This window comes from Panulirus ornatus, chromosome 69 (assembly GCF_036320965.1).
Source record: "Panulirus ornatus isolate Po-2019 chromosome 69, ASM3632096v1, whole genome shotgun sequence".
In the NCBI taxonomy this organism is placed as follows: Eukaryota; Metazoa; Arthropoda; class Malacostraca; order Decapoda; family Palinuridae; genus Panulirus; species Panulirus ornatus.
In genome coordinates, this window is record NC_092292.1 from 15795193 (window position 1) to 15819894 (window position 24702).

Consider the following 24702-nt stretch of genomic DNA (forward strand, 5'->3'; position numbering starts at 1 on the left):
TCATCCTCAACAGACTGCATACTCGCCCCTCTCCCAAAACTCTTAAATTTACCTCCATAAACAAATCAAACAAATATGGGGACATCACACACCCCTGCCACAAACTGACATTCAATGGGAACCAATCACTCTCCTCTCTTTCTACTCGTACACATGCCTTACATCCATGGTAAAAACTTTTTACTGCTTCTAGCAACTTACCTCCAACACCATATACTTTTAAAACCTTTTGCAGAGCATCTCTATCACATCTCTATCAGAGCATCTCTATCATATGACATCTCCAGATCCGTAAATGCTACATACAAATCCATCTGTTTTTCTAAGTATTTCTCACATACATTCTTCAAAGTGAACACCTGATCCACAAATCCTGTACTGCTTCTGAAGCCACACTTCTCTTCAGCAATCTGATGCTCTGTATGTGCCTTCACCCTCTCAATCAATACCCTCCCATATAATTTCCCAGGAATACGCTACAAACTTATGCCTCTGTAGTTTGAACACTCACCTTTATTCCCTTTGCCTTTGTGAAATGGCACTATGTATGCATTCTGCCAATCCTCAGGCCCCTCGCCATGTTCCATACATTCATTGAATACCATTACCAACCGATCAACAACACAGTCACCCCCTTTTTTTTTTAATAAATTCCACTGCAACAACATCCATACCCGCCGCCTTGCTGGATTTCATTTTCCGTGAAGCTTTCACTACCTCTTCTCTCTCTACCAAAGATATAGTAAAGAATGATATGTAGTATTTTGTTCTCACATAGGAGTATATAATAGATTTAAGCAAGTAAGCCTTCATGAATACCCATCTGTGGTGCATCATCATTTCCCTTGACACAAATGCCTACTTATGAATTTTTTGTGTACTTGACAGTTTTAATTTGAATCGAGGACATAAAAGGGAACCTGGTTGTACTACGGTGGTTGTTAGGTCCATCAGTAGTCTTTGTTACCTTGTCCTAATCTGGAGGCTCTATTTATGATATAATTATGTAATGGCAACTTTTAATGCTACTTTTTATATAGCAAACATTATCATTTTGTATCAGAGCATCGGTGATTATTTTTTAGGATAAGCATTTTTATTAAGTCTATGGAAATGTAAGCTGTGATAATCAGATAGGGTGTATAGTATTGTACAGTAGCTGAAACTGTAGAGATGAAGTTAATGTGTGATTTGTGGCAAATAAAAGACAATAATTCAATGACGAGCTGTGAATTGTTTTTCTTCTTTGAAGGAAAGTGTGAATTAGCGTGTAAAATTTTCATTTTCTTTGAAAGGAAATTTTTTTTCATACTATTCGCCATCTTCCACGTTAGCGAGGTAGCATTAAGAACAGAGGACTGAGCCTTTGAGGGAAATCCTAACTTGGCCCCCTTCTCTGTTCCTTCTTTTGGGAAATTAAAAACGAGGGGAGGATTTCCAGCCACCCGTTCCCTTCCCTTATAGTCGCCTTCTACGACACGCAGGGAATACGTGGGAAGTATTCTTTCTCCCCTATCCCCTATATATATATCGGGGCCTGAACATGCAGGAGGGTGAAAGGCGTGCAAGGAATAGAGTGAATTGGAACGATGTGGTATACTGGGGTCGACGTGCTGTCAATGGATTGAACCAGGGCATGTGAAGCATCTGAGGTAAACCATGGAAATTTCTGTGGGGCCTTGATGTGGAAAGGGAGCTGTGGTTTTGGTGCATTATTACATGACAGCTAGAGACTGAGTGTGAACGAATGTGGCCTTTGTTGTCTTTTCCTAGCGCTACCTCACGCACATGAGGGGAGAGGGGGTTGTTATTTCATGTGTGGCGGGGTGGCGATGGGAATGAATAAAGGCAGACAGTATGAATTATGTACATGTGTATATATGTATATGTCTGTGTGTGTATATATATGTATACATTGAGATGTATAGGTATGTATATTTGCGTGTTTGGACGTGTATGTATATACATGTGTATGTGGATGGATTGGGCCATTCTTTCGTCTGTTTCCTTGCGCTATCTCGCTAACGCGGGAGACAGCGACAAAGCAAAATAAATAAATAAATTAATAAAATAAATATATATTTAGGTCATGGTGCCAAGATTCATCTTAAGTTATAAACTTTATGAAATGTTGATAAACTTAAGTAACATTTTGATAGTTATATTTCTTTTAACTTAGTTATTGATACATTATAGTTATTAGTGATACATGATAATTGAAAACTCGTTGCATCTTATTTTGTACGACATTTGGGCCTTAGTGATAGTACTTGCAGATTTCTCTGGATGCACCATTCTTCATCTATTCTGTGATACCATTTGTAGATTTCTTTTAATGCACCTCTCTTCATCTGTTTGTAGCAATAACCTCTTTCCAAATACTCCACAATGCATCTAGCACTGTAGCTACATCACCCATCTTATGGCTCACTTCAGCTTGCATGGATCCTTTCCCTGCCTTGTCCACTTTCAGGTATCTAAAACACTCACATCCTCTAGGTTCTGTCCTTTCACACTCATATTTTAACTTTACCTGTCTCTTTCTACTGCTTAGCCTAATACCTTGTTTTATTACCATTCACTCTTAGCTTTCTCCTTTCACACATTTTCCCACGCTCAGAAACAAACTGTTGCAGTTTCTCATTCAAAGTTGCCACCAGTGCCATGTCATCAACAAACAACTTTATGGCCCCTTTCGTGGTGCTCCTGCAGCTTTGAGAATGCACTCTACACAGGAGGAGGGAAATGATGGACTTTTTTGGAGTGAGTTTTTTTTAACAAAACTGTCTTCTTTTCCTACCATTGAAGTAGACACAGACTTGCCAAAGGTGACTTTTCACTCACCAATGTGTTAACAGGGAGCAAAGTCAATAATATGTTAATAATGATATGCATTATCAAAATTTGTACAAATGGGAAGGAGACTAAACTCTTGGACCACACCTTTTATCCTTGCATTCATGTATATGATTTTGAATTTTCCAATGCTTGTTTTTGTTTCTTCTTTACGTAGCTTGTTTCACTCTTTGACATCTGTGTTGCTGAAGAAATGCTCTTTCCCGTCCCTTTGTACACTTGTATTCCCAAATTTCTTATTATGCCCCCATGTTTTGGATTCTCTTCTAACTTCAGAGAACTGGTTTGCAATATATTTTTCTTGTCCTTTTAGGAATTTATAAGAGGTTATCATGTCCCTTCATAGTTCCATGTAACTCCTTAGCTAGGAGACCAGACTTTTCTGGCATATTCCAGTTTAGGTCAACTGTCTTTTTATTTATCTTTCTGAGGCCTGTTCCCTTCTGGTACTCCCTTAAGAGGGCAACCATGGAAAAGTCTTCATAACTGGTGAACTCTAGTGCCACTTCTTAACCTGTAGTGCCTCACCCTTAACAGGCCATTGGCAGAGGACAACTTTAGTGCAATGTTTCAAGAGGCTCCTACCTAATGTTCCTACCAACTGTTTCTCCCTAATGTTCCAGTGTATTACTTCTACTTAATGCTCCCATTTATCATTCCTACCTACTACTTCTACCTAATGCTCCTGTCTAATGTTCCTACCTACTACTTCTATATGTTGCTCCTACCATTTTGCCAAAAGGCAGGACTAGTGCATAGCTTTCTCCACAGGAAAATTTAGTGTGGTGAAGAATGATTTGTGTGAATTAAGTGTTTCAAATGTTATGTGTGACAGACAAGGAGAGATTGTATTTTTGAGGACAGAATGCCAGCAGTCTTCGTGTGGTTGAGGCAGAAAGAAAAGACTGTTACCTGGGTCATGCTAATGACCCACTAGGCAGCCGTCACTAACCCTCCCGATACCCAGGCAGGTAGTACCGGTAATACTCCTCCCAAGTTGGTGGCTGCCTACCATGTACTGTATGCATCTCAATTGTACAACATATTTATCTTCCTAGGTATGTAACAGTCCATTTACGTAATGGCAGTTTTGACATTGAAGATAACATAGTTTTCTCTCATAATCCTTCTTATATGAAGTTCTGATGATAAATAAGGCATGTCATATCTTAGATTCCTCTTGAACTACGACTGTAGTAATTCTTTTCTCCAGTATGGTACATGCTGTCTGCTTCGTTTGATTCATTTCCCACCTTTATGATTTTGTATTGTCCAAAATCACAGTTCATTTGCCATTTGTCATACTCCTGCTGCATTTTTTTCAAGGTCCCTTTGCAACATTTTGCAATACCTGTGACTTTGTGTATCTTTCATGATTTTGGCACCTGCAAACATATGTATGTATGGTTCTGCTTCATCTGACAATTCATGTATATTGATCAGAAATAGCACTGGTCCCAGCAGTGTATCATTAGGGACTTCACCTGTCATCTTCAACTTTATTTATCCCATAATCCTAAGCTGTTCATCAGTCTCAGAGATTTATGTATGTTTGAGGTCTTGAGACAGGCTGAGTTCTTGCTGAATTGTATCAGGGATATACAGTACTATCACTCTTCTCCCTGACTCTGATCTGGATGATCTGGACATCATGGGACTATTTGTGAGAAGTTACACGGTGGAGTATTATATATTTTACTGGAGGTGGGAATTATGAGCATATTATACCTTGTTCTAGTCCAAAAAACACTTTATCAACCTGTTTTGGTGAGTTAATGTGCTTTTTACTTTTTTGTGTGTGACTTAGACATTTCAAATGAAAATTTAGCCCCAGAAATGACAATAAATACCTTTATTTTGACATAAGCAATCTTTTGACTTTGGGCATCGAAAGTGGAAGTTTGAGTGATTATCACTTTGTGAATGAATTGTCACTTTTGATGTAGTGATTAGAAAATTTGATCATTGTCAGAGTAAAAGCAATTATTGTTGTTTCCTGGGATGAGTTTTCATTTCATGTGGAAAGTGGCTATACCACATGCAAAAAATGAAAAAGCCCATCAGTTTGTAGAAAGAGGTTGGAATACATTATGTCACAATGAAAAAAAAGGTTTACTGTCGTGTGTTAGTATCCGTGACTGCAGAACAGTCATTATTAAAGTTAGTTTAAAAAGTTGATATTACAGATATTATTTTATTTTGTATTCAATGATTGCTTTAGGTTCAGTGTTCAACAGTGAACTCTTCTGGTCATTAATCTCTGGATGCATACCCATGGTCCTCATCTCATCATGTCAAAGTTCTGAGAAGTCTCATTAGATTCAAGTTTCTTATTTTACCTGAAAAATCCTTTCAGAAGAACAGCTCAGTGCATCTTAGTTTGAGACTTTGGTAAAACAGGCTTTAGAAATCATATAGTCACATTTGTTATGGTGTTAGAGTTTGTGCTTTTCTCCGAATAAGTTGATTATGGGAAAATGATTCCTCTGTGAGACATTGCCTGTCAATTTTATGAAAGATTGCAACAAAATTAATTTTCTATGCTACTAAAATGATAAGTAAATGTTAGATAAGATTAGAAATTATTAAACTTTGTTCATTGTTTTCCAATCCATCTTCATGATTTTCAATATTGTAGCACTTCAGAATAATGAAATTCATGAGCAAGCAATTTCAGCTCAAAAATTGTGCCACTTTGCTGCATTAGTTATCATTGAAATGCATGGTTTCAAAGTATGCTATGGCCATTGCATTGTTGCTGTTAGATTTTTCATATGAAGTGTGTACCCAAATCCTTATTTGTATGAATTCACACACTAACTCTTCTCTGCCTTAGCTACTTGTAGAGTGTAATTGTTTACTGAAAGTAAATGAGAAGATAAAAGTTGTTGATACTGTATATAGGAGTTGGTCCATATGAATGTGACAATGCCATTATGGAACTATTTTACAGATGAGATTGCGTATAGGCCTCAGTACTGTCTATCGGCTGACCAGTATGATTAATTTTTCATATTGGTAATATGTGAATGGACATTGTATCCCTCTTAGAACAATCAGCATTTATTTCTTTATGTGTCTGTAACTTCTTCTTATCACACTTTTTCACTTATTTTGTAGTTATGAAATTCTATGAATCACCAGCTGTAATATGAATACCTTGTTTTATCTTGAATCTAAGCTTAACTTTGAATGCATGAAAATATGATTTAATAAGTATGAGTTATCCGTGACAGCTAATGATTGATAGTTGCTATGATTACAGAATCTAGCAAAATCAGTCACTTTGCCAAAATGAGGTTCACTGGGACAACAGCTTTTAAATCTGGGCCATCACAGACTTCATTTTTTCATTGCTTTTGAAAGTGAATATGTGAATGTGGAATTTATAGCCAGAAGTGCACTTTCATCAAAAGTGGTACATATTGGTTTTTATATCCACTGTCTTCATTCCATTGTATACAGTATGCATTGGTAATAGAACTTTTTGTGACCAACTGTTCAGTAGCCTCATATTGTATATTATACTTGTAATATACTGTAGAGAAATGACAAAATAAAATTCCTTTTTAAAGGAACGATAGATCAAAATATTTTCATTTTCCCTACATACATTCCTATGATGAGGGTATATGTGCAGTTACATATATTCCTTGTAGGAGGAGGTCTTGCACTCGTGGGAATTCATCTAGTACACTTTCATAGTATCTTAGAATATTTCAAACTTATTTAAACTGTCTGCATTTACAATTTACTTTTGGACTATTTCAGCATCCACAATTTCTGAAATATTTCTTCACATTTTTTTCTTAGTAAACTACTGTGGTCCCTCGTTTTCCTTTAGTTTTAAAGTTTATTTCACCATTTATGGATACTAGCTTCTCCCAGTATTTTGATTTGCTTACATCAGGGACAGTTTTTGCTGCCCACCTCTGTCCTTTGTCAAGGTGATCCAGGGCTCCACCTGCAATTGTTGATGCCATGAAAAAGAGGCCACCTCTAGCGAAGTTGCATCAGCATTAGCAGATGAAAAGAGTACAGCATTTTCAAGGGACCCACCTTACCCTTCCTCCACATGGAACTCAGTCTCAAGGTTGCAGGAGTCTCATAGAAGGGATCCCAGGGTTGCATTTCATTATGATGATTATAAGCTTTTGTGTTCATGCTTATTTGCTGTTTCCTGCATAGTAAGTTAGCATCAAGAACAGAAAAATGGCCTCGTTTGCTTGCTTCATTCTCTAGCTGTCATGCATACTGTAATACACTGAAACGAGCTCCCTATCCACAGCCAAACTCCACATATTTTTGTTTAGTTTCCCCAACTGCTTTGTATACCTTGGTTTAGCCCATTGACTGCATGTCACTCCCCTTATACAACATTGCTCCAATTCATTCAGTCCCATGCATGCCTCATGCCTTCCTGCATGTGCAGGCCCAGTTCCTCAAAACATCTTTCTCTCCTTCCAGTTTGGACCCCACCTTCTGTCTGTCCCTTCCTTTTCTGACATGTCTATCCTCTTAGTTAGCTTCTCCATACTTAACCTCTCCATGTGACCAAACCATTTCAGCACACCCTCTTCAAAATCTTCCAACCATACTCTTCTCACTACCATGTTTCTTTCTTAGTTGATCAACCTTTTTTGCACTGCCTATTATCCTCAAGCATTTCATTTCCAACACATCTACCCCTGTTACATACTCCTTTTTTACTATACGTATAAACCTTATCTTGCATCCATACAACACCATCGGGGCTATTATACCATCAAACAAGCAATGCCAGACTGCATCTGACTGTGGTTGTACTGCAAGTAAAAAGTCACCTTTGATAAGGTTGTACAGTTGTCTGTTTACAGCTACAGAAGGAAGTACACCCTTTTCAAAGAACGTCACATGCTAAAGGAGTTCATCATTTCCCTGTTACTGAAAGTAGTGCAGCCTTGAAGCTGCACGACCACCTAGAAATGTGATCCTGGAGTAGCACTGGGATCCTTGCAAAAAAAAGGAGTCCATGGGTAATCATGAATAAATAAATGCTATCAAACACCAATCTTTGTCCTCAAAGATGTTAGCCCCTTTTTCCACATTCGTAAATGCACTAAGGACCTCAGTTCCCTAACCCACCCTATGGTTTAAGTCAGCTTCCACGGTTTCATCTGCTGCCATGTCCACTCCCAGTTATCTAAAACACTCCACTCCCCTAGAGATATTTCCATTCAAGCTAACACTCCAACCATCCCGGCTCACTCCCTTGCTGAAGTTGATGACCATGCTTTTATTCACATTAACTCTCATATTTCTCCATTCACCTATACCCTCAAATTCAGACTCCAGCTTCTACAATTTTTTCACTTGGATCTGCTACCAGAGTTGTATCATCAGCAAACAGCAACTGACTCCTCCTCTAGGTTCTCTCACCCCCAAGAGACTACTTGTTCACTTACTGCACCACTCTATCCATAAATAGGTAGTCTTTTTTTTCAAGGTGGTGTTAAGTTTTACATAGAAGTCCAAGTGGTTCGTACAAGATCTCCTCTGAATCCTGTTGGCTCTTCACTCGCTTCTTGGCCAAAATATTGAACTCTTTCATGATGACTTTACAAACCAAGCATGACAGTGAAACAGGCCCATCATTCAGGGATATTTCCCTATCACCTATAGACCTATCCAGGAGTTTCTGAGCAGTGTTTTGAGGATCATCTGGTCATCGTGCTGGTCTGGTCTGGTCCCTTCATGTGCTGACTTTTGGTGTCAGTGCATTCTTGGGTTCTACTCACGTCCCACTCTGGCAGTGTTGTGTGTCATGTTACCTTTGGTAAATACACTTTGAGACTCTGCCCTCTGCCCTTTTTCAGAAATGTACCCTTGTGTTTGTTAGTAATTTCTCTCCTCCACTTATGCAGTCGTAACCTCTTTATTCACTGTAAGTCGGTTTCTCCTGATACATTGACGAAATTGTTTTAAGTTGAGTCTTTGATGTGTCTACAATATTTCTTTCACATTTCAGGTGCCTTCACATTTTTGATTATGCCAAACCTTCTTATGTCTACCAGGTTCTGCATGGTTGCTTTTTATATTTCCTTATTTGCTGTGTGAAATCTACTGAGCCACCAATTTTTTTCCAACTGCCTCTCATCTCTGTTCAGTCTACCCAGGACCCTGAGACCTGACGAGAGGGACGGGGGCCGCTGATGCATTTGGCATAAATCACCCGAGACCCCAAAGTGATAACGTGTATTACATTCTTGTCTTAATGTTTTTTTTTTCTGAGCCTTTCGACGTTCACGTTAAATCCGAAAGTTGTTTATCACTAGCTGTGTGAAACAGAGACAACAAATGGCATAGGAAATATGTAACCCCCATCTGTGTGTGTGTGTGTGTGTGTGTGTATTCATCTACCAGACACTGACCTATATTATCCTTAGACCCCCTCTCGCCACACTGGTGACAGGTTATGTAGATTTTCTTATTGCAATATTTTCCCTTACAACTCTTCAGTATCTTATTTAATCCGCAGTAGTGTACGTCCCAAGTTACATTTACCATTTGATGATTTTGCAACCACTTGATGTCATCAAGATGTTTCATACTTCACGTACATGATGTCCCTCATAACTCGACCATTACCCTACCCTTCGGATACCCCGAGAGAGAGAGAGAGAGAGAGAGAGAGAGAGAGAGAGTGGGAAAAGGGGTGGGATGGACCTAGTTTTCAAGCAGGTGGTGAGCCACTGTGACTTGACCCCCGACACCACCTTACCCTGATGTAGTCAGCCTTTCGTGTCTCAATCTCATCACTGGACAGAATTGTCTAATCTCTACACGGCCGATGTATGACGAGGTTCACAGTGTGAATCTCTCAAACGAACCTCGTCGTTTCAGATCTCATGAGGTACTTATTTTCCCCCTCCCCTCCAGGTGGATTTTCAAGGGCGAGATGTTAGAAATCCTTGACTCATAGATCTATTCGGACACCTGAGCTGACCACAGCCCGCCCCCTTGAACGTGAGTTCACAGATGAACTTGTTCTACCATCATTTTTCCACTCGTTACCACTGATTTTCTGGGTTTGTATTGTAATCGAATGGATTCGACGTCACCCTTCAGCATTTACAGGGCAGATGGACAGCCTTCTCCCAGGAGAAAGTACCTATATCACCATCATTACAATATCCAGTTGAGCATTATGTCATCCGTGACGTCACTCTCGCGCGAAAACACAAAATCGACAAGCTCTTACCGCCCCCTCCCTCCTCCCTCCCTCCTCTAGATGCGAGGTTGTGCTTTGGGCGGTGAAGAGTCGTACGTAGAGCGATGCTCCGATGTGATATATGTATAGGAATATATATATCATATCCACTTGTCGTCCATGGCTTCAGTTTCGATCCATGAACGATAAAGGAAAAGGGAATAAATTGATATTTAGGTCAGCGCTGGTACCCACCCACTCCACGGCGCTGATGGTGTTGCCGCTCTCAAACTCGTCCTTTTCTTTTGAATTTCGTGTCTTCCATAGAGACTTGGGGATATTCAGATAGGATCACATGACATGGTTATACGTGACGAGTTCGCTTAAGACAATGTGAGATCCCGGTGGGTGCTATTCAAAGGAGGGGAGAATATTTGCGAGAGACATTTGAAGTAACTGGACTTAACCTACATGAAGGCAAGGCACCTTTGAAAACTGACCGCTTATGTTGAATGGTTGTAACACCCTTTTATCGCCCACCATTTCTGCCAAGTCTTCCATCACCTCTCCGTCCCTGCTTATGTAGCCGAGGGGGGGAACACACAGGACGCGTCTCTGTGCCTCCGCCCATCGCCGCCACAAGAGCACCCTCCCACAGACGGTGATAAGCTGCTCCCCGCCCGGTTGGTCTTTCTGGTCCGGGCGGTTACATCCCGAGACACTGTGTCAGTTTAGGTCCAGCTGAGCACTCATCCATATCTAGTCAAGACCCACCGCTTCCCACCACATCCTCCTCCTCCTCCTCCTCCACGGATGTATACCACTTCCCGACGGATGACTGTCGTGGCTGGATGTGCAATGGTGTTGACGTCGTGTCGTATGGTTCTTATACAGAGAGAAAACAGTCCCAATGTCCACGACGATAGCGAACTTTCTCCGGAACGACGCGTAGACTCTGATGTGCTCCATTAGGTTATCGTCCTGTGTCATACTATCCAAGAAGGGTGGCTCTGGGGTCTCCAATCCACCTCGTCTTTTTTTGTCCCCCTCATTTTAGTCGCATCCTCCGAAATCAGCAAAACCACAGCGTTCCAGTTCCAAACGTTTCCTGACGCAACGTATGATCTCATGAACCAGCCGGGTATCCTGTACAAATGTGATATTTTTAGGTGTAGAGCAGGCGAATCCAGGCGATACTCTCGTCGTCGTCGGCGGCCACAACAAGAAAAGTAGGGGAACTCCTACCGACGCACAATCTCTCCAGCGACTTGTGTTGCCTAGCCCAGCTTTCTCTGTCTCTCTCCCAACCCACCACTGCGGTAAGTCCACACACTCTCTTACGTTCCAAAGTCACTGTAGTGTTTGTATGTGTGTGTGTGTGTGTGTTTGTGTGTGTCTCCCTGAAGACTCTGGTATGGTGAAAGCCTCTGATTCAAACTTATCCTAACTGGAAGCTGTGATATATATATAAACGTAAGCCAGTGATAAAAAATGGAGAGGAATGTTCTAGGATAAGATTAAGTTCAGTGAAACGATGCGGTCGACCGCTTTCTCACATCATGATGATGATTGTGATGATAGTGAATGATAATGCATTGCTTGCCTAAGATGAGTGACTAGATGAATGTACGATGAATGAGCCGCCGGGGAGACTACATGTTAAAATCCAGGAATGTGAAAATAAGAGTTGTGAGGCATTAGGGCCAGTGCTCTGGTGCCACTGACCTTTGATCACTGCTAAACATGGAGGGAGGTTCCCCTAGACTCTCACTGTAAACAAATGAGTGTTGTACATGTTGACATATTCGGATTTGATCAGTAAGGTGAGAGGAGAAAGAAAAAAGAAGAGGTGTTCTCTGAATGAGATGGATTATATGCTTAAGTTTCAGGTTTTTATGTTGCTTTCAGTATCTGTATGTATTGTTTATCATTCAGCGACCTCTCTCTCTCTCTCTCTCTCTCTCTCTCTCTCTCTCTCTCTCTCTCTCTCTCTCTCTCTCTTCCCATGCCTCTTGAGTGGACGGCGCGTGTCGAACCCTTCCTATTTCGAGGTACTCCTGTTTTCGGATCTTTAGTGTTACATAGGAACGGGGAAGAAAAAAAGCTCTTAAGGAAGATTCACAATAGAGTCAACTCAAACCTCACTGAAAAAAGGATTCAGCTTGGGATTTATGGTGTTCAATCGTGTGCACTCGACTCTCGTAGGATTGAAATCTCTATATTTTTTTTTTTCCTCCTCAGTTCCGATGGATCACCAGGGGTGTGGAGGCTGGAACAGCGGTAAAAGCAGCGAGGAACAAGACCCTACGAGCAACAACAACCACAACACTTGTAGTTCTGGCGGCGGGGGAGAGGGTAGTGGGTGTGGCTACTACGGCGACGCCTTCTACAGGAGCGGGTCGTCGCCCCCTCCCGACCTCTACGACGGAGAAAGACGCTACTACAGCACGAACAACAACGACTACAGCAAGTACCCTGGCGGGAACGGCGAGGACGCGCCTCCTACGACAGGTTGCTACGACGCCTACGGTACTAGTAGTCCTGGGGGCTACTACACAACCCATCCCTGTAGTCCGGACTACCTCGATGGCCAGGACCCCCACAGCTACGCGAGCCACAATGACTACCCACAAGAAAAGCGCACGGAGCACGTAGGTTACAGTGAATACAGTAGTTCCCAGTGTTACAGAGACCCCAGTGAACAGGGTTATAACCCGTGTCACCAAGCGGGGTACAGTGATTACAGTCAGCACAGCAGGAGGCACGAGTACGCCTCCTCCAGAGTACAAGTCACGGCCAAGGTCCTCTTTGGCTCCGTCAGTGCCATATCGAACCTCAAGCAGAAGAAAAGTACGAAGAAGAAATGAAGTGGTGAGTATCACACGTTCCCCCTTTCTCTCTCTCTCTCTTCTTTTAGCTCCCTCCTCCTCCTCCTCCTCCTCCTCCTCCTCCTCCTCCTCCTCCTCCTCCTTGTTCTTCTTCTTCTTCTTCTTCTTCTTCTGCGCCTTCTTCAGGTATCGCGATGCAGTAGCCTCTTCCCACACGCGTCTCCTTCACCGTTAAGTCTGTGATAAGAACATGGAAACAGTGATCGTGAGTCAGATCTCACAGCCAAGTGTAAGAAAAAAAAAATGTAGCATCCAGGTTATCTCTGTAGGAGAGGATCACCATAGACGAGTGTAAAGTAGCGATGGTCCTGAGGTCAAGGGTCATTTAAGGTCAGCACGCATGCTGTTCTAGGCCACACGCACACACACACAGGCACCTACTGACCCCTGTACATTGACCTAACTATCAAGTTTAGTAAGAAAAGACAAGAGTTCATCAATTGTCAATATTTTTGTTTATGTCGCTTTTCATATCATTTCATTCATCATTTATGTAACCTGTAAGTTTTGTGTGTGTCACCTGATCACAAGATTTTATTCTTTTATTGTATTTTACTGTATTTCATTGTATTCTATTGTATTGACTAGAATGCTTTTCTGTTTTCTGTTTAGCGTGCGAGGTCCTTAGAGAAAGAATGACGCAATTAGAGTGTTGTATGACTGTGATCAAACCTATGCAAGGTTGTTGTAGAAATGAAGATTGCATAATCATAGGCATCTCTGGGGCTACACACACACACACACACACTGAGGAGTATAGACAGACAAGGGGCATATGTACAAGGTCGAAAGACGGGGCAACACTCAGTGTGCAACTCTCTCCCCGTAACACAAAGATAGCCATCACACACACACACACACACACACACACACACACACACACACACACACACACACACACACACACACACAAGCACAAACAAAACATACAAACAACATCTTCACATATTATATGGTCAACGTAAGTTCGTAAATAAACTTCACATCACCGAAAAACCAAGACTATAAACCATAACCAGAAGCTTAGGTTAAACAAACAAAGAGTTTATCTATATATATAAACCAGGGTTTAATGGACACCAAAATCTAGGATAATACCTCACATAAACCATGGTTATATCTCCACTTAATCATGCACTACAGCGACAAAAGAGAAAAGGAACGTAATCTGCATGTCATTCAATAATACATTTACGACTAAAACAGTTCTATTAAACCGACACCCTAAACGACAGACACATTCCTTACTTATAACCGAAGCCATACTTACACTACAGCAGGGGTATGATGACGTATACCCAAGTATACATGATAGAGTAGGGTATATGTGTGAGGATGAGATTGGGAGATTTCAACGCTGCGAAGGAAGCAATCCTGGCTCGTCTTGGTGACGGCCCGGCCTCCCCCTACGCATTATGCCTTCAGCAAACCACACCCCCACCGCTCACCCCACTCCCTATCCTCTCTCTCTCTCTCTCTCTCTCTCTCTCTCTCTCTCTCTCTCTCTCTCTCTCTCTCTCTCTCTCTCTCTCTCTCCCTCCAAGATTTCACTCCCATTGCTTATCGATGTCGAGGAGAGATTGTGCACCCACACCCCCACCTACATCCACGCCACACACACACACACACACACACACACACACACACACACACACACACACACACACACACACACACACACACACAAGACTTTCCCTAAAATCACACATCCAACAGAGGAGAAAATGATTATCTTTTTGTGTTGTCTCACTATAATTCCCCCAACCCCAAACCTCCGTAGTTTTCAACCCACCACCATGTCCTTAATGACCCAGTGCTGACATCATTCATTCGACGTCACTGTATCAGCTCTAGTTGACGTAGCTGATGTCACTGTGTGTCGTAGTATTACGCTGGTGTCATTGTTCGTCTTGGTTGGCCTCACTGATGTCACTGTAAGCCATGGTCTGCACTTCTGGTGTCACTGTAAACCGTGGTCTGCACTGCTGATGTCACTGTATCAGCCATGGTTTTCGTGTGCTGATGTCACTGTTTAGCCACACTTCTCTCAGCTGATGTCACCCCCCCTCTGTCATCATTTTTCACTGCTGTCACTGCATCATCCCATGGGAAGTCTTAAGTGGGGCTGATGTGTGTCACTTTGCTCATGGAACAATGACTTGGGAAGTGAGTGAGTGAGTGTGTGTGTGTGTGTGTGTGTGTGTGTGTGTGTGTGTGTGTGTGTGTGTGTGTGTGTGTGTGTGTGTGTGCAGACAACCGTATCTTTGATTAAGGAATATCAAATCTAGTGACAATGTAAGACGTGTGGCACAGACATGTTTCCTTATCTCTATGACTGCCAGGTATACGTCAGGAGCTGTGTGGTATAGGGAAGAGCCCTAAGACACTGTATAATATACGAGAATATTATATACATTTTCATAAACATTTTGCTTATAGAAGGTACAGTAGTATGAATCAAACAGGTCCCATTTTGATTAAGAATTCCAACCTAAATGTAATTTTTTTTATTTGCTAATAGACTATGTTAAAGGGAAAAGTTATACCATTTCCTTGAAAAGAAAATGTAATTAGTTTTTCAGAAAATTGTTCAGGTAATAAGGTACTATGACTATGAGTACATAAGAGTGAAAGTCTTGAGGAAATTTACCGTTACAGACGCCCTTGCATTATATGGTCGTAGTGAGGTTTTGGTGATAGTCCATCTCTCATCCTGGCTCATGTGAGAAGAGTAATTATAATTAGTAAGGGGTTAATTACCACTTGATTAATGTGTTATGATGATAATTACCTGTTTGTTCTGCTCTACTGGATGAATAACACAGTGTTCATGGGCCCAAAATTTAAGAAAAAAGTATGATATTTTGTTTGGACAGTCAGCTTTGTACTTTGTTAATTTCCATTTTGTGATTAATCTATATATATATATATATATATATATATATATATATATATATATATATATATATATATATATATAATCATTATGAATCTGTGGATTCATGTCATCCAATCTCAATATCCTAGTCGAAAAAAAAACAAAGTAATTTTTTTCTCTAAGTAGATTTTGCAAAATAATTGTCTTGTGGAAAACAGACAATTTCATTTCCAGTTTCTGAGTTTTTAGTTATTGACGATGTGAATATCCAAAGTTCCTTAGACAGTGAAGCATGATTTTCCTTTATTATATGTGATAACGCTTTATATATATATATATATATATATATATATATATATATATATATATATATATATATATATATATATAACTCCTGGACAGAGAAATTTCATTTTTTCTGGCTGGAGATAATATAATTGTCATTTGCTCGTCCTCAGGTTACATATCATTCAATTTTAGAAGTGATTACATTGTCTTCCTGTCATATCTTACAACCGATTATATTATATGATTGTCATATACTGGAACTGATCATGTCATTGATATATTTCTAGTAGTGGTTACATCATGTGATTACTGTAGTCTAGAACTAATTACTTTAGGTGATTATCTTACTCTGGACTGATTACATCATGTGATTACAGTAGTCTAGAACTAATTACTTGAGGTGATTATCTTACTCTGGAATGATTACATCATGTGATTACTGTAGTCTAGAACTAATTACTTTAGGTGATTATCTTACTCTGGACTGATTACATCATGTGATTACTGTAGTCTAGAACTAATTACTTTAGGTGATAATCTTACTCTGAACTGATTACATTATATGAGTATCCTTTTCACAAGCTTGTATGTAAGCAGTGTTCTAAGCTTAAAAGCCTTTTTCTTTTTTGTTCCTTGTCACTTTGTTTTTTTTTTAAGTTCCTCTCGTATTCATCAAATTATTTATATCATTATACAAATCTCATTTGGTTTCAGCATTATAATGCTTAGCTCATTCCTTGCCATTGTCTTGTATTCTGCAACCTGCCTTGTAAGCCTTATATCATACGTAACAAATGTTCTTATATATGTTTAAGTGAATGTTTAGATGAAGGTAATTTACCCCAGTGTGCTTTTAGTGTGTCTATGTTTCCACATGTCTTTCTTGCTATATTGCTAATTATCTTTATAGACTCGTTATCAACTTTTGTATTTGAGTGAGATACACCAATTTCCTTTCAGTCAATGTCACTATGGAAAAGTATCCATGAATCACTCATGTTGACTTTGAAGATATATATCATCTTGTGTGATTTATAGACTCTCAGATAACTTCTATGTTTTCGCTCTCAGGTTGATATAGAAGTCTATGTCAACGCTTCTCTATACGAAGGTTCCTGTTTAAGATGACCCCCCCCAAGTCTTTGTTTGTTTTATCTCAACGTTCAACTTCGGTACAAAGCTCGTATCATATGATGTAAAAGATGAAATAAATTGAACTAAAGAAGAAAAAAAAAAATGTGTCTGTTCTTTTACCTTCTGTGTGTGTGTGTGTGTGTGTGTGTGTGTGTGTGTGTGTGTGTGTGTGTGTGTGTGTGTGTTGGCCTGGGGCACGAGACGGGTCAGAAAGACGCGCTGGTTCGAAACTGGAGATGTGAATCTTGAAAGAAAGAAGCGGTTGATAACTTGTGCAGGGCGGTACGACCTTTGAGCACGACGTTACGACCCTTGAGCACGACGGTACGACCCTTGAGGTACGACGGTACGACCCCTGAGGCACGACGGTACGATCCTTGAGGCACGACGGTACGATCCTTGAGGCACGACGGTACGATCCTTGAGGCACGACGGTGCGATCCTTGAGCACGACGGTACAACACCTGAGGCACGACGGTACAATCCTTGAGGCACGACGGTACGATCCTTGAGGCACGACGATACGACCCTTGAGGCGCGACGGTACGACCCTTGAGGCACGACGGTACGACTCTCTGGGTATAAAGGTCTGGTTTCTGACCTGGGTCTCAGCGTCGTACAGTCGTGCCCATGGGTCGTGCAGTCGTGCCCATGGGTCGCACAGTCGTGTCCATGGGTCGCACAGTCGTGTCCATGGGTCGCACAGTCATGCCCATGGGTCGCACAGTCGTGTCCATGGGTCGCACAGTCGTGTCCATGGGTCGCACAGTCGTGCCTACGTGCGGGTGGAGGGTGTGGGGTCCCGTTAGGGGTTTGGGTGTGACCCGGGCAAGCTAGGGCGGGGCGGGGTGGGGCAAGGTGGGGGCGGTGGGGTCCGTCACCCACCCCGGGGCGGGACTGGGTGTTTATGTAGGTGTGGGTGGGTTGGTGGGTGGGTGGGTGGAGAACAGGTCTCCCTAGCGTGTCTGGGTTACCCACTGTGTAATCTCCAACACCACCAGTATCGCCACCACTATCTCCAACACCACCAGTATCGCCACCACTATCTCCAGCACTACCAGTATCGCCACCACTATCTCCAACACCACCAGTATCGCCACCACTATCTCCAACACCACCAGTATCGCCACCACTATCTCCAACACCACCAGTATCTCCAACACCACCAGGATCTCCAACGCCACTGCCGGTAGGCTGTCCCCACATTTAAGGCAGAACCTAAAATCCTATACTTAATTATTAAGCATACGACAGTACCTTAAATAGGACGCAGCAACCCCTTAAAAGGAACAGAAATTCCTTAAGTAAAACCCACAAATAAAGCTGAAAAAAAACTCTCAATAAAAAGAATAAAACCCTTAAATAAAACAGAGAATTATTCAAAGAATGAAAAGTTTATACATTCTCCTTCTTCTTCTTCTTTTCCACAGACGAAGCTGGTCCCCTCATGTGGATGGAAGTCATGGGACATGAATGCGTGAGAATGTGGCAGGAAGATAACGATAAGAACCACTGAAGATAAGGCAGATAACGTGGTCTTATCCCAAGAGAGAAAGGAGGTCGAAGGATCTCCCGTGAAATCTAGGGTTGTCCCACAAGATGTCCAAGGTGAACGAGATGAGTCGAGATGTCGTGTGTTAGCTGCTGGTGACTTATTGTTTCCCCCCCCGTGTTTATCCTCTCCTTCTCCTCCTCCTCCTCCTCTTTCTCTTTCTCCTCTCTCTTCTTTCTCTCATCATCTATGCATCTTCCCCCGTGTTTATCCTCTCTTTCTCCTCCTCCTCTTCCTCTTTCTCTTTCTCCTCTCTCTTCTTCCTCTCATCATCTACGTATCTGCCCCCGTGTTTATCCTCTCCTTCTCCTCCTCCTCCTACTCTTTCTCTTTCTCCTCTCTCTTCTTCCTCTCATCATCGACGTATCTGCCCCCGTGTTTATCCTCTCCTTCTCCTCCTCCTCTTCCTCTTTCTCTTTCTCCTCTCTCTTCTTCCTCTCATCATCGACGTATCTGCCCCCGTGTTTATCCTCTCCTTCTCCTCCTCCTCTTCCTCTTTCTCTTTCTCTTCTCTCTTTTTTCTCATCTTCCACGCATCAGCGAGAGGGATTGGCGAGGATATTCCACCCGTTCCCTCAAGAGGTCCTCAAGGAGATACACTCGACCCATTCCCTTCATTCATCACCCCCAGATCGACCCATTCCCTTCATTCATCACCCCCAGATCGACCCATTCCCTTCATTCATCACCCCCAGATCGACCCATTCCCTTCATTCAACACCCCCAGATCGACCCATTCCCTTCATTCAACACCCCCAGATCGACCCATTCCCTTCATTCAACACCCCCAGATCGACCCATTCCCTTCATTCAACACCCCCAGATCGACCCATTCCCTTCATTCATCACCCCCAGATCGACCCATTCCCTTCATTCATCACCCCCAGATCGACCCATTCCCTTCATTCATCACCCCCAGATCGACCCATTCCCTTCATTCAACACCCCCAGATCGACCCATTCCCTTCATTCAACACCCCCAGATCGACCCATTCCCTTCATTCAACACCCCCAGATCGACCCATTCCCTTCATTCAACACCCCCAGATCGACCCATTCCCTTCATTCATCACCCCCAGATCGACCCATTCCCTTCATTCATCACCCCCAGATCGACCCATTCCCTTCATTCATCACCCCCAGATCGACCCATTCCCTTCATTCAACACCCCCAGATCGACCCATTCCCTTCATTCAACACCCCCAGATCGACCCATTCCCTTCATTCATCACCCCCAGATCGACCCATTCCCTTCATTCAACACCCCGAGATCGACCTCAACACACAATCAGGGACACCTCGCGCCAAGAGAGTGTTATGGGAGAATATTGGACGCACCTATCATAAGGGCCAGAGTACAATACCTGCAACAACCCTAGCATTGTCCAGTGGCATGGGAAGGAGGGGAGATGGAAGTAATGCATCGTCAGCCACTCCTACAGTGGAGTAGTCAACTCTTAAACGAGTTCGTCCCTCTCTACCTAAAGGCATCCCCCTTTATCTTGTCCATACCAGCCTTCCAGTTTATCTTCCAGGACCCCCTCTAAAAGCCTTCCAGGTCGACATCTACTCCTATCTACTACTGTCTACAATCTACTTCCCATTATATCATAGGATTCAGAAAGGGAATTCTCGCTCGGAGATTCTCCTGAAGCGCCTACCACGTTCGTCCTGTTGGAGTCTGGTGGTCAGCCGCCATCACTCACTGCTCTGGAATGTACTGGAGAAAAAAAAGATACCCACAGTGATAACGGTCACGTGATTTTGACCTGTGACGTCAGTAGTCAACAAAAAATAAAACCACACACACACACACACACACACACACACACACACACACACATATATATATATTTATATGAGAATAAGAATGATTGAAAGCATTTAAAAAAACCGTGAATAAATCTTAACGTGGAATAATATATTCCTTTGAAAGACGTGAATTCCAATGCGTTCGCGAACAGAGGCGGATAATCCGGGGATGATCATGTGTCATAATCCGGCACATCATCACGAACGGAAAGAAGAGATGGGGGAAAAAAATTAATGATTTTGGATTCCGTCTGGTTTTCGTATATCTAGAACTTATTCAAAGTTTATTGGGTTATCCTGGAGTCCATCTAAGACAAGCTTCTGTCTGCGTGTCTGTGTACCTGTCTATTTGTCTGTCTGTCTGTCTGTCTCGAGAGATTTGGCCCCACAGTGGCAGAGCTGAAGAGCGTAGCGGTCACCGCAAATGTCAAGGTGAGAAGTGTTCAGGACCCGCTCCTTGGAGAACAACGGAAGGTGTTCTGGTTGTTCTCGACTGTTCTTCACAGTGGAGACACGGTATAACACACACACACACACACACGTTCGTATTTCTACTAGAAGTTCTGAGCCTGGGTGGAAGAACATATGAACATTTCTTCATGGACGCAGAGAACATATGTATGAAGCGGTATTATAAACCACTTGTATTTGATTAAGGCTATCTGGTGTCATAATAGACACAGGGGATTATGAAATTGGTTTTTGGCAGTGGTGATTAATTAGCCCAATTACACGCGGGTGGAAATGGGGATAATCCATGGAAATGGGGAATACTGTATCTCTTAGACCGTGTCTGGTCATTGTCTGAACCAGTGTTGGGTGGGTCTGGCGATCGCTTGCGAGACACACACACACACACACACACACACACACATGAGAACAGGTCGAGGGCAGGAGGGTGGGGGGTGGGTTGTGTGGGGGGGTGTGGGAGTTGCGGTGGGGGGGTTAGCGGATGACCCCCCCTTCCTCCCCCCACCTCCCCCACACATCTAGGATTGGAATTTCCGCGTTCTCCTTAGAGACTGGGGGCTGCCCACAACCCACTCCCCCCACAGCTGTGTGTGTGTGTGTGTGTGTGTGTGTGTGGGTGTGTGGGTTGGTCTATTCCCGCCTCATCGAGGTAGCGCCAGACACAGAGGACTGAACACCTTCAAGGGAAAATAGAAATGGATACGCGCTCACGCTTCATCCTCTGTTCGTCCACCCATTAGAAAGTTCATACAGGAGGAGAGGATTTCCACCTTCATCCCGCTTCCACTCCTCAATGGTGCCTTGTTAAGACACAAAGAAGATACGTGGGTGGTGTTCTCTTACTCCTATCTCCAGGGATGATATATATATATATATATATATATATATATATATATATATATATATATATATATATATAAAGTGTGCCGAGAAATATGGTCCTATAAGCACACATTCGTATGGATATGCAGTCCACTAACAGGCAAACTATCATTAACAATTGCTCTCGAGTGTATAATATTACAACCATCAATACGTTCTGGGAATGTATTATGTCATAATCTTTCATTATACAACTACATACGTGGGTGAAAAAAAAACGTGTCCCGTTGTGTGAGGTAGGGGAAATGCCACAAAGAAATTATATTGAAAAATAGGTTAAAAATGTCGACAGGAGGAGGAGGAGGAGGCTCGCGTTTGGGTCAGTAACCCCTGAAGGGTGTTGACGTCAGCTAAGGTAAACCAAAAGTCTCTCTTAGTTGTGTTTTGGTGCTCAATAAAAGCTCGTGTGGACCACGTTAGTGACTAGCCCACGCCAGGGGAGGAACTAGCCAGCTTCCGGCGCCAGTAGACACAAGATGAGCCCAGCCACTGTACTGGCAGGGGTGAGTGAACGTCCTTCAGGCCCGGCCACTGTAGTGGTATGGTGCAGCAGCAGCAGCAAAACCTTCGCTCTTTCTTACACCTTTCGTCGCCGTCAGTACCATAAATATGGCTGGTAAGTGGGTCATCTTATCTGTTAACTCTCCATTAACAGTGTTAGCGAAGGGGTTTATGAGTTCAGGGTAAATATCACGCCGTAAACGTAAGGTATATTTCGTGCATATACGTCGAGCGAAATCCATGGGTGACCCATAGGCAACACTGGGGTGAGCCGAGCAATGTTTTCTACGTTTGTATCTCCCTCTTCCTCTCCTCCATAACTAGGGAGAGTGAAATATATCATAACTAAATATATATGCTACTCATATATCGAAGTTTCTTTCTACATATTCGATAGGTTTTTAATTAATGACGAGAAAGGGTTTAGATGACACTTATTTAGCGGCGTGTGGCAAGGATGGGATGTAGGTCAGTACGGAGTACAGGATCTCACGCTCCCTCCCGCTCTCGTCCAGGAAGATCCTGCCTGTACTACATCAATGGAGAAATTATTTATAATGTTTTCTTACACTTAATTGTCATCTAGGATGATTACCGGCGACAGGGAGAGACAGATGTATTTATTACTTATTTTTTATGGACATCCACGTTATGTTTGGACGGACTACTTTGACGACAAGTTTAAAGAGACAATACGTCATATGTAAACACAGAAATGTAAATAAACGCGCTCTCTTGTACAAACACATACACAAGGAAGCAAGTTTACACACACACACACACACAGGGGCTACTGACGAGATACTGACGTTCTACTGACGAGGTGCTGACCCTGTTAAGAAGTACTGATCTATGCTGGCTAAGTACTGACCCACTGCTGACGAGGTACTGACTAGGTACTGACCTACTACTGACGAGGTATTAACCCACTACTGACGAGTTACTGACCCACTGCTGACGAGGTACTGACCCACTACTGACTAGGTACTGACCTACTACTGACGAGGTACTAACCTACTACTGACGAGGTACTGACCTACTACTGACGAGGTACTGACCCACTACTGACGAGGTACTGACCTACTACTGACGAGGTACTGACCTACTACTGACGAGGTACTGACCTACTACTGACGAGGCACTGACCCACTACTGACGAGGTACTGACCTACTACTGACGAGGTACTGACCTACTACTGACGAGGTACTGACCCACTACTGACGAGGCACTGACCCACTACTGACGAGGTACTGACCTACTACTGACGAGGTACTTACCTACTACTGACGAGGTACTGACCTACTACTGACGAGGTACTGACCTACTACTGACGAGGTACTGACCTACTACTGACGAGGCACTGACCCACTACTGACGAGGTACTGACCCACTATTAACCCTACTAACTAGATGTAAGTCCCATGTTGGTTCTTTGGGGGTATTGTGAGCCCTGAATTCCTGCATATGTTGAGATCTTTGTGAGTTCCCTAGGGTTATTATGAGCCCTGTGAGAACTCCTGGGTGTATAGAGAGTCGTAGGTGAGGTCTTGTGTGTTCTGAGACTATGGAGGAGGTCTTGTGAGCTCTGTCTGAGCTTCTGGTTGTATTAGGAGCCGTAGGTGAATTACTGCCATGTCATATGAGCTCTGAGAAGCCGTGTGAGCCCTGTATGAGCTCCTGGGTGTCTTATGAGCCGTCTGTAAGCTCTTGACCTATGTGTGAGCTCCTGGTTATTTTTTTGAGTCTAAGTGTAAGCCCGATATGCACTCTGGACCTCATGTGAGCTTCTGAGTGTTTTGTGAGGCGGATGTGGGCTGTGCTATGAGTTGTGGGCGTTTTTGAGGTCTTTCAAGCCCTTGGGGGCGTATTATGAGCTGCCTACGAGTGCTGTGGGAGCCCCTGGAGATCTTGTGAGCAGGAAGGAGGGCAGGGAAGTGTCCCACGAGGTGACTTGACTCGCTCGCAAGGGTGAACGACCCTCGGTTGGCTGGCCGAAAGTGAGTCTAAATGAGTCCCTCAAACCCCGGCCTCGATCAAGTCTGCTGTTGATTAAAACAGCAAATTTTTTTTTGGAGGGAAATGATTTTTTTTTGGACGGTGTTTCATTAAGGATCGGACTAGACTGTTACCGTTTCGTTACACTCGTCACCTCAGTCTGAATTCGTGGGACTGAAATGACCATTTAAAAAAAACAGAAATAGGAGAGGATCGATTTTTTGGGGGGGGCAGTCTTGGTCGTCAGAAAGGCC

General features: G+C 42.8%; 2 protein-coding genes across 3 annotated transcripts in view; both read left to right on the forward strand.

The window, feature by feature from the left end:
* Positions 1 to 10247: 10247 nt before the first annotated feature.
* Positions 10248 to 17319, forward strand: LOC139747582 (uncharacterized). 2 transcript variants are annotated; one of them, XM_071660018.1, is made up of 3 exons: positions 10248 to 11364; positions 12287 to 12916; positions 17171 to 17319. In XM_071660018.1, exon 2 carries the CDS (start codon positions 12292 to 12294, stop codon positions 12910 to 12912), a length of 621 nt encoding a protein of 206 aa, XP_071516119.1. In that variant the 5' UTR covers positions 10248 to 11364; positions 12287 to 12291; the 3' UTR covers positions 12913 to 12916; positions 17171 to 17319. The 2 variants fall into 2 exon arrangements, with proteins under 2 accessions (XP_071516119.1, XP_071516117.1); XM_071660016.1 differs by lacking the exon at positions 17171 to 17319 and having other exon boundaries at positions 10250 to 11364; positions 12287 to 15176.
* Positions 17320 to 22285: 4966 nt separating this feature from the next.
* LOC139747600 (salivary peroxidase/catechol oxidase-like) overlaps positions 22286 to 24702 on the forward strand; it is a 53439-nt gene continuing 51022 nt past the window's right edge. Inside the window, 1 exon segment of the mRNA XM_071660073.1 lies at positions 22286 to 22567. Within this exon segment, the coding sequence (XP_071516174.1) occupies positions 22428 to 22567 (140 nt within the window). The 5' untranslated portion in view covers positions 22286 to 22427.